The 10,597-nt window shown below is 35.9% G+C and overlaps 2 protein-coding genes and 1 pseudogene across 2 annotated transcripts; all 3 read left to right on the top strand.

Moving 5' to 3' along the window:
- Positions 1-1,085: 1,085 nt before the first annotated feature.
- LOC145789153 (ABC transporter C family member 10-like) lies at positions 1,086-2,653 on the top strand (annotated as a pseudogene).
- On the top strand, positions 2,061-4,083 carry LOC114284905 (ABC transporter C family member 10-like). The gene is made up of 5 exons (XM_082889260.1): positions 2,061-2,087; positions 2,177-2,471; positions 2,899-3,113; positions 3,480-3,821; positions 4,000-4,083. Exons 1-5 carry the CDS (start codon positions 2,061-2,063, stop codon positions 4,081-4,083), a joined length of 963 nt encoding a protein of 320 aa, XP_082745386.1.
- On the top strand, positions 3,439-4,829 carry LOC114309658 (ABC transporter C family member 10-like). Its single transcript, XM_082887365.1, has 2 exons — positions 3,439-4,369; positions 4,476-4,829. The coding sequence occupies exons 1-2, from the start codon at positions 4,132-4,134 to the stop codon at positions 4,598-4,600; spliced, it is 363 nt and encodes a 120-aa protein (XP_082743491.1). The 5' UTR covers positions 3,439-4,131; the 3' UTR covers positions 4,601-4,829.
- Positions 4,830-10,597: the final 5,768 nt, after the last annotated feature.

The following is a 10,597-nucleotide window of genomic DNA, read 5'->3' as shown; positions in this document are numbered from 1 at the left end:
TTTTTCAACTCATTCAACCGGAATAAAACATCTCGGTTGAGACCATAGAGTTGAGCAAATCATCAACTCATTTAACCAGAGTAAAACATCTCGGTTGAGACCATAGAGTTGAGCAAATCATCAACGCATTTAACCAGAGTAAAACATCTCGGTTGAAATCACAGAGTTGAGTAATTTTTTCAACTCATTTAACCGGAGTAAAACATCTCGGTTGAAACCATAGAGCTGTGCAAATCATTAACTCATTTAACCGGAGTAAAACATTTTGGTTTAAATCTCAAAGTAAGCATCCAAAGCAACAGAATGCTTCAGCAAAGATAGGTCACTTCTATTATATTTGACAAAAAGCGTGTTACGTTCAGAAGTATAGAGAGAGCAAGTCCTTCCACAAAAAATTACATAAGAACGTAAAATGCTAAAAATAGTACAGTTTGAGATTGGCCGCATTCCATGGCCGGGTTACGCCTTTTCCTTCCAAATCTTCCAAGTGGTATGCCTCCTTGCCCGCCAGACCGGTTATCTTGTAAGGCCCTTCCCAGTTTGCCCCTAGCTTGCCTTCTCTCGGCACCAGTGTGTTGCCCATCACCTTTCTTAAAACCCAATCCCTAAATTTGAACGATCTGGGGTGCACCGTTTTGTTATATTTTCTGGAGAGCTCTTGTTGGTATGCGGCCACATGGATTAGAGCCTTGTCTCGGTGCTCTTCCACTGGGTCCAATTCCAGGGCGATGGCTTCAGAGTTCAGCTCGGGGTCAAAACTTTCACTGCGGAGGGTGGACATGCCAACTTCCAATGGGATGACCAAGGCAAAAGGAGTTTCCCTGGTAGATCACCTCGGGGTCGTTCGGTATACCCAAAGGACACTTGGGAGTTCAGGGGTCCGCAACGGGTTCAACTTGCACGTGCACTATATCAAGATGCAGATGTGTATCTCTTAGATGATCCGTTCAGCGCTGTTGATGCACATACTGCAACCAGTTTGTTTAATGTGAATACAATTCTTGTTTAACTATATATATATATATATATATTTTTTTCTACTATTGAAACTTTTTTTCCCAAGTAAAAAAAGCTAATATAAGTTTTGGCCAGGAATATGTCATGGGAGCTCTGGCAGGGAAAACGGTCATACTCGTGACTCACCAAGTTGACTTCCTTCCAACTTTTGATTCTATCTTGGTTAGACACTCAACAATTGTCAATTTCTCCATTACCTTTCTTTAAGATTGACATATTCTGTTCATTTTTTCGTTGGTAGTTAATGTCTGAAGGGAAGATTGTGGAAGCAGCTACCTACAATCAATTGCTAGCTTGTAGCCAGCAATTTCAAAACCTTGTCAATGCTCACAAAGACATAGTTGGTTCCGAGAAGCACATCAAGTATGGTTCCCCAAAATCTAAAACCCTTACAGAAGAGAACCAGGAAGGTATTAATACAGAAGAACAGCTCGGAGAACCATTAGGAGACTAGTTGGTTAAGAAAGAAGAAAGAGAAATAGGAGATATGGGTCTAAAACCTTACATACAATTTTTGAATCAGAGCAAGGGCTTCTTGTACCTATCCCTGGTAGTTATCCTTCATATTATCTTCACCATTGGGCAGTTTTTACAGAGCCTGTGGTTAGCTGTTGATGTACAGGACTCTAGCATAAGCAGATTGAAACTAATCCTAGTATATTCGTTGATTGGGTGTGGTGTGTCAATATTCTTGCTCCTTAGATCTTATCTAGTAGTTGCTTTAGGTTACATCAAAATCTATTTTTTCCAAGCTAATGACATCTCTTTTCCGAGCACCATGTCCTTCTATGACTCAATGCCATCGAGAAGGATACTCAGTCGGGTAAAATCTCTACAATAAAACTATGATGTAAATTATGCTTCAAAGTATTTATGAGAGTTACATTTATGCCTTATTTGTATAGGTATCTTCTGATCTAAGTGTTGTGGACCTTGAATTGGCTTTCAATATCAATTTGAGTATAGGGTCAACTTGGAACACAATTTTTACCTTGGGAGTATTGGTTTTCCTTACCTGGCCAATCTTGATTGTCATCATACCCATGGTTTATATAACCATACTGTTACAGGTAATACACCAATCACAGTAGTTCTATGTTTTTCTATCGCATCTCAAACCAACTTACTATTTGCTTATGTGTATTATCTTACAAAACAGAGATTTTACTCTACTTCTGCCAAAGAGCTGGTGCGAATTAATGGCACAACTATGTCTTCAGTGGCAAGCTATCTTGCTGAATCCAATGTTGGAGCAGTGACCATAAGGGCTTTTGGCGAGGAAGAGCGATTCTTTTCAGAGTATTTGCAGCTTGTTGACGCAAATGCAAGTCCATTCTTCCACAAATTTTCAACAAATGAGTGGTTGATCCAACGTCTGGAAATCCTAAGCGTAATTGTTTTGTCGGGTTCAGTGCTTGCCATGACTTTGCGTCCTTATGGAGCTTCTAAATCAAGTTAACGATCATTATTAATTTTCTATACAACATTTTCTCTTAATTTCATATAGCTCTAGTATATACCTAGAATGGTTGGCATAATTTTCATAGAAGTTTTTTCTAAGTCAGAGAATTTAGGGTTGTTTTGGGAACTAGCTATTTTAATTAATTTTTTGACTTTTTACGAAAAAACGTATAGAAAAATGGAGAGAATAGTTGACCTTTTCATAAGGACCTTATAGCTTTTTAGTTATATGTTCCCAAACTTGCCCTTAATGTCTAATAAGTATGCATAAAAATCATTTCAAGGGAACAATTGACAAAGTAAAAGAGTGCTTTAAGTTCACCTGAATGATATATGAATATGAAAACATATTATATGAATATAATGATCAATTGTTTGTTTGTCTCATGAGCAAATTGGTTGTTAATGTTGTGATGACAGGATTTATTGGAATGGCTCTATCGTATGGTCTTTCACTGAATGTAACTCTCGTTTTTTCTGTCCAAACCCTATGTTTGTTGGAAAATTTAATTATTGCTGTAGAAAGGCTAGAACAGTACATGCATATTCATAGTGAAGCCCATGAAATAATACAAGACAATCGACCTGCCCTCAACTGGCCAGAAATTGGTAGAGTTGAGATACATGATTTGAAGGTAAATATTTTATTATAGTAAGGGTTACACTAGTTTCCTCTAAGGTTCGAAGAAAATATAGCAAGTCTTAAATTTTGGTACAATTACATCAATTTCCTTTTAAGTAAGGCAAAAGATTTTAGAACTAAAGTGTGAGGATACAAAGATAAACAAAGTAAGATATATTTCAATGTAAAAGTGATGAAAACATCATTTTTCATCTACATGACAAACAAATTTCTGATAAAAATTAGGCTAAGCTATGAATTAAAATCTTAAGAGAGCACAATGTCATTATATTAAACTTTTAAAGCTTACTATATTTTCTGTAAGTCTCTAGGAAATTTACCCTTATTGTAATTAATGTAATCTCTTTTTTATGTGTAGTATAGTATGCTAAAGAAAAAAATGGTATTTAAGCAGGTTAGGTATCGGCCTAATGCACCTTTGGTACTTCGAGGGATTAGCTGCATAATTGAAGGAGGGAACAAAATTGGAATTGTTGGTAGGACCGGTAGTGGAAAAACAACTTTGATCAGTGCCTTGTTTTGCCTGGTAGAACCTACAGAGGGAATGATTGTCATAGATGACCTAAATATAAGCACAATTGGGCTTCATGACCTTAGATCACACTTTAGTGTCATTCCCCAAGATCCAACTCTCTTTAGTGGGTCCGTGAGATACAACATAGACCCTTTAGAAGAGCATATGGATCAAGAAATATGGGAGGTAAGGTTTCTGCAACGCATTAAATCTAAATTATGGTACAAACAAACAATTTTTCAGCTAAATTGTGGATCTAAAATACAAATGCAATAGTGAATTAGAAAATTAAATGTTATCACACTTAATTTGCAACTAAACCTGCTTGGACTAATTGATACCATTGCTATATCATGTGTGGAAGGTTCTTGAAAAATGTCAGCTTCAGGAGGCTATTAAAGAGAAAGAAGAGGGCTTGTACTCCTTAGGTAAGTTGCAAAGAGTATAGATAGACATATATATACAAATCATTGGACTAACAAAGCTGTTTATAGTTATGCAAAATGGATCAAACTGGAGCATGGGACAAAGGCAGTTGTTTTGTTTGGGACGTGCACTGTTGGAGAGAAGGAAGATACTAGTGCTTGATGAAGCCACTGCTTCAATTGACAATGCAACGGACTCTATCATTCAGAAAATCATAAGGATAGAATTTGAGGATTGCACTGTTATCACAGTAGCCCACAGAATACCAACTGTGATGGACTGCACAATGGTTCTTGCTATTAGTGAGGGTAAGTCATCTTCACATCTTGATGATATTGATATGAACCATTATTTATTAAAAATTTATAAGCGATACAATGATTTTTTTTTTTTCTTGTTTGTTTACAAATGCAGGACAATTAGTAGAGTATGATGAACCAATGAAGCTCATCAGCAAAGAGGGCTCACTATTTGGGCAACTTGTTAATGAGTATTGGTCCCATTCTAGAAATGCCAGTGGGAAGTCTGAAGATTTGTAGCAAGCTTGCTACTAACTAAGAGGGTATTTTACCATGGGATGATTTGTACTGTTGCCAATTTAGTGAAAAAAATAAAGCTACTCTGCACCATCTATCCCTTACAAATTGTAATCTGTCTTTTTGTTTTATTGATCTAGGTCTTTATACGATTTTAAATTTTGTTGTCATATTAATTTGTTATTTTACATCTTCAATCTCATATACAATAAATTACATAAAAATTTATATATATATATATATGCATGTGATTCTAAAGTTGGAGTTTTAGAAATGAATTTAGGAAGTCAAAATGCAAAATAGATGTTTGATGTTGTTTTGTTTGTTTGCCTCTTTAGAATTCCAACAATGGATTTTCTCAAATGGTCGGCAGATCACAAAGTTGGCTAAAGTCATAATGAATTTTTGAATTTTTTTTTGAAAATATAAAAGAAAAATAAATTAATTGGACAAAAAGAAATTTGAAATAGTAGAGAAATTTTAAGACATATGCACACAACTAGACAAGTCACAGAATTTTCACACACTAGGACACAAATGGCTTTAAGAAGTAGCTCAAAAGAAGAAAGTATGTCATGCCCCGATATTTTAACCCATTTTATAATTACTGATCTTTTATTAATCTCCAATTTCAAAATGTCAAGAAAGAGTTGAAGAAAATGAATTGAAGAATAGCCATTTTACAAGTCCAATGTTTATTTCTTCTCATTAGATTTCTCATAGAAGTTACATTTCACTTTACAACCTTAGTGTTCAAAACAATAAGACATTATAGTTCAAGAAATAAAAGAAATACAACGAAATGCCCAAATAGGGCTTACACCACATAAATGGAATTCTATTCCATAGCTGAAGTGGCCAATTTTAACTCAAACTAGTCTTGCTCTCCTTCCAAGTGAGTAATTGTAACTTAACGATATTAGTTTCACTAAAGAAACTCATTTAAGGCTTCCTAAATCACCTCAGTGTTCAATTCTCATTTACAAAAGGATAAATTTCAATTCACTTTCATTTTTTCCCCCCTCCAACTCACTCCGCCCTTCTCCATCGTTGTCTCTTTCTAAATCACCTATGTGTTGAATTCACAATTCCAAAAGGGTGAGTTTCAATTCGCTTAAAATTTGCGCCTTATTCCCCCTTTCATTTCTCTCACTTTCTCTTTTAGTGCTCAGGAAGAAAGTTTCATCCTAACTCTCTCTCAGCCTTCTCCACGGCGCTCTCTTTTGTTCTAGAAACCAATCAGTTTGGGCAACTAATAGGTTCATCAGCTTAAGCGTCCAATTTTAACTCAAACTAATCTTGCTCTAATTCCAAGTGAGTAATTGTAGCTTAACAATATTAGTTTCACTTAAGAAACTCTTTTAAGGTTTCCTAAATCACCTAAGTGTTCAATTCTCATTTATAAAAGGATGAATCTCAATTTGCTTTCATTTTTATCGTATTTCCCTTTCTTTTCTCCAACTTTCTCTTCTGCCACTCAAGAGGAAAGTTTTTCTCTAACTCTATCCATCCTTCTCCATCCTTCCTTCTTCTGCTCCACTAACTAATTCGCTTAGGCAATTATTAGTTTAATCAGCCTAAGTGTCCAAGTTCAACTCAAACTAATCTTGCTTATCTTTCAATGAGGAGATTTTGCTGAGTAATTTTAGCATAACGATAATACTTTGACTTAAGGAACTCATTTCATGTTTTCTAAATCACCTATGTGTACAATTCTCAAGTCCAAACGGTTGAATTTCAATTTGCTTAAAATTTCATCCTATTCCCCTTTCCTTTTCTCTCACTTTCTCTTTTAGCACTCAGGAAGAAAGTTTCTCCCTAACTCTCTCCGCCCTTCTCCATGGCGCTCTCTTTTGTTCTAGAAACTAATTACTTTGGGCAACTAACAGCTTCATTAGCTTAAGTGGCCAATTTTAACTCAAACTAATCTTGCTCTACTTCCAAGTGAGCAATTGTAGCTTAACGATATTAGTTTCACTTAAGAAACTTAAGGCTTCCTAAATCACCTAAGTGTTCAATTCTCATTTACAAAAGGATGAATTTCAGTACGCTTTCATTTTTTTTCCCCCTCCAACCCACTCTGACCTTCTCCATCGTTCTCTCTTTCCAAATCACCTATGTGCTCAATGCTCAATTCCAAAAGGATGAATTTCAATTCGCTTAAAATTTCGCTCAATTCCCCTTTTCTTTTTTCTCACTTTCCCTTTTAGTGCTCAGGAAGAAAGTTTCTCCCTAACTCTCCCCGCCCTTCTTTGTGGCGCTCTCTTTTGTTCTAGAAACTAGTTGGCCAATTTTAAAACAAACTAATCTTGCTCTACTTCCAAGTGAGCAATTGTGGCTTAACAATATTGGTTTCACTTATGTTAAGGTTTCCTAAAAGTTATTCACCCAAAAAAAAAAAAATGGTTTCCTAAAACAACTAAGTGTTCAATTCTCATTTACTAAAGGATGAGTTTCAATTCGCTTTCATTTTTATCGTATTTTCCTTTCTTTTCTCTGACTTTCTCTTCTGCCACTCTTGAAGAAAGTTTCTCTCTTACTCTATCTGTCCTTCCCCGTCCATCTCTCTTCTGATCCACTAACTAATTAGCTTAGGCAATTATTAGCTTAATCAGCTTAAGTGACCAAATTCAACTCAAACTAAACTTGGTTAGCTTTCAAGGAGCAGATGTTGCCGTGTAATTGTGGCATAACGATATTATTTTAACTTAGGGAACTCATTTCATGTTTTCTAAATCACCTATGCATACAATTCTCCAGTCCAAGAGGATGAATTTCAATTCGCCTAGGATTTTGCCCTATTCCCCTTTTCTTTTCTCTCACTTTCTCTTTTAGCGCTCAGGAAGAAAGTTTCTCCCTAACTCTCTCCGCAATTCTCCATGGCGCTCTCTTTTGTTCTAGAAACTAATTAGTTTGGGCAACTAATAGTTTCCTTAGCTGAAGTGGCCAATTTTAACTCAAACTAGTCTTGTTCTCCTTCCAAGTGAGTAATTGTAACTTAATGATATTAGTTTCACTAAAGAAACTCATTTAAGGCTTCCTAAATCACCTCAGTGTTCAATTCTCATTTACAAAAGGATAAATTTCAATTCACTTTCATTTTTTTTCCCTCTAACTCACTCCGCCCTTCTCCATCGTTGTCTCTTTCTAAATCACCTATGTGTTCAATTCACAATTCCAAAAGGGTGAGTTTCAATTCGCTTAAAATTTCCGCCTTATTCCCCCTTTCATTTCTCTCACTTTCTCTTTTAGTGCTCAGGAAGAAAGTTTCATCCTAACTCTCTCTCAGCCTTCTCCACGGCGCTCTCTTTTGTTCTAGAAACCAATCAGTTTGGGCAACTAATAGGTTCAGCAGCTTAAGCGGCCAATTTTAACTCAAACTAATCTTGCTCTAATTCCAAGTGAGTAATTGTAGCTTAACAATATTAGTTTCACTTAAGAAACTCTTTTAAGGTTTCCTAAATCACCTAAGTGTTCAATTCTCATTTACAAAAGGCTGAATCTCAATTTGCTTTCATTTTTATCGTATTTCCCTTTCTTTTCTCCAACTTTCTCTTCTACCACTCAAGAGGAAAGTTTTTCTCCAACTCTATCCATCCTTCTCCATCCTTCCCTCTTCTGCTCCACTAACTAATTAGCTTAGGCAATTATTAGTTTAATCAGCCTAAGTGTCCAAGTTCGAGTCAAACTAATCTTGCTTATCTTTCAACGAGGAGATTTTTCTGAGTAATTTTAGCATAACGATATTACTTTGACTTAAGGAACTCATTTCATGTTTTCTAAATTACCTATGTGTACAATTCTCAAGTCCAAAAGGATGAATTTAAATTTGCTTAAAATTTCATCCTATTCCCCTTTTCGTTTCTCTCACTTTCTCTTTTAGCGCTCAGGAAGAAAGTTTCTCCCTAACTCTCTCCGCCCTTCTCCATGGCGCTCTCTTTTGTTCTAGAAAATAATTACTTTGGGCAACTAACAGCTTCATTAGCTTAAGTGGCCAATTTTAACTCAAACTAATCTTGCTCTACTTCCGAGTGAGTAATTGTAGCTTAACGATATTAGTTTCACTTAAGAAACTCAATTAAGGCTTCCTAAATCACCTAAGTGTTTAATTCTCATTTACAAAAGGATTAATTTCAGTTCGCTTTCATTTTTTTTTCCCCCTCCAACCCACTCTGCCCTTCTCCATCGTTCTCTCTTTCCAAATCACATACATCGTTCTCTCTTTCCAAATCACCTATGTGTTCAATGCTCAATTCCAAAAGGATGAATTTCAATTCGCTTAAAATTTCGCTCTATTCCCCATTTCTTTTCTCTCACCTTCTCTTTTAGCGCTCAGGAAGAAAGTTTCTCCCTAACTCTCCCCGCCCTTCTTTGTGGCGCTCTCTTTTGTTCTAGAAACTAGTTAGTTTGGGCAACTAATAGTTTCGTTAGCTTAAGTGGCCAATTTTAACACAAACTAATCTTGCTCTACTTCCAAGTGAGTAATTGTGGCTTAACAATATTGGTTTCACTTATGTTAAGGTTTCCTAAAAGTTATTCACACACAAAAAACAAAAAAAAGGTTTCCGAAAACAACTAAGTGTTCAATTCTCATTTACTAAACGATGAGTTTCAATTCGCTTTCATTTTTATCGTATTCTCCATTCTTTTCTGCGACTTTCTCTTCTACCACTCAGGAAGAAAGCTTCTCTCTTACTCTATCTGTCCTTCCCCCGTCCATCTCTCTTCTGATCCACTAACTAATTAGCTTAGGCAATTATTAGCTTAATCAGCTTAAGTGGCCAAATTCAACTCAAACTAAACTTGGTTAGCTTTCAAGGAGCAGATTTTGCCGTGTAATTGTGGCATAACGATATTACTTTAACTTAGGGAACTCATTTCATGTTTTCTAAATCACCTATGCGTACAATTCTCCAGTCCAAGAGGATGAATTTCAATTCGCCTAGGATTTTGCCCTATTCCCATTTTCCTTTCTCTCACTTTCTCTTTTAGCGCTCAGGAAGAAAGTTTCTCCCTAACTCTCTCCGCCCTTCTCCATGGCGCTCTCTTTTGTTCTAGAAACCAATTAGTTTGGGCAACTAATAGTTTCCTTAGCTGAAGTGGCCAATTTTAACTCAAACTAGTCTTGTTCTCCTTCCAAGTGAGTAATTGTAACTTAACGATATTAGTTTCACTAAAGAAACTCATTTAAGGCTTCCTAAATCACCTCAGTGTCCAATTCTCACTTACAAAAGGATAAAGTTCAATTCACTTTCATTTTTTTTCCCCTCCAACTAACTCCGCCGTTCTCCAGCGTTGTCTCTTTCTAAATCACCTATGTGTTCAATTCACAATTCCAAAAGGGTGAGTTTCAATTCGCTTAAAATTTCCGCCTTATTCCCCCTTTCATTTCTCTCACTTTCTCTTTTAGTGCTCAGGAAGAAAGTTTCACCCTAACCCTCTCAGCCCTTCTCCACGGCGCTCTCTTTTGTTCTAGAAACCAATTAGTTTGGGCAGCTAATAGGTTCATTAGCTTAAGCGGCCAATTTTCACTCAAACTAATCTTGCTCTAATTCCAAGTGAGTAATTGTAGCTTAACAATATTAGTTTCACTTAAGAAACTCTTTTAAGGTTTCATAAATCACCTAAGTGTTCAATTCTCATTTACAAAAGGATGAATTTCAATTTGCTTTCATTTTTATCGTATTTCCCTTTCTTTTCTCCAATTTTCTCTTCTACCACTCAAGAAGAAAGCTTTTCTCTAACTCTATCCGTCCTTCTCCATCCTTCCCTCTTCTGCTCCACTAACTAATTAGCTTAGGCAATTATTAGTTTAATCAGCCTAAGTGTCCAAGTTCGACTCAAACTAATCTTGCTTATCTTTCAACGAGGAGATTTTTCTGAGTAATTTTAGCATAACGATATTACTTTGACTTAAGGAACTCATTTCATGTTTTCTAAATCACCTATGTGTACAATTCTCAAGTCCAAAAGGATGAATTTAAATTTGCTTAAAATTTC

Source organism: Camellia sinensis, chromosome 9 (genome assembly GCF_055761805.1).
Source record: "Camellia sinensis isolate YWXY chromosome 9, ASM5576180v1, whole genome shotgun sequence".
Classification (NCBI taxonomy): Eukaryota; Viridiplantae; Streptophyta; class Magnoliopsida; order Ericales; family Theaceae; genus Camellia; species Camellia sinensis.
Note: the sequence above shows the minus strand (reverse complement) of the source record. Positions and strands in the feature narration are given on the sequence as shown.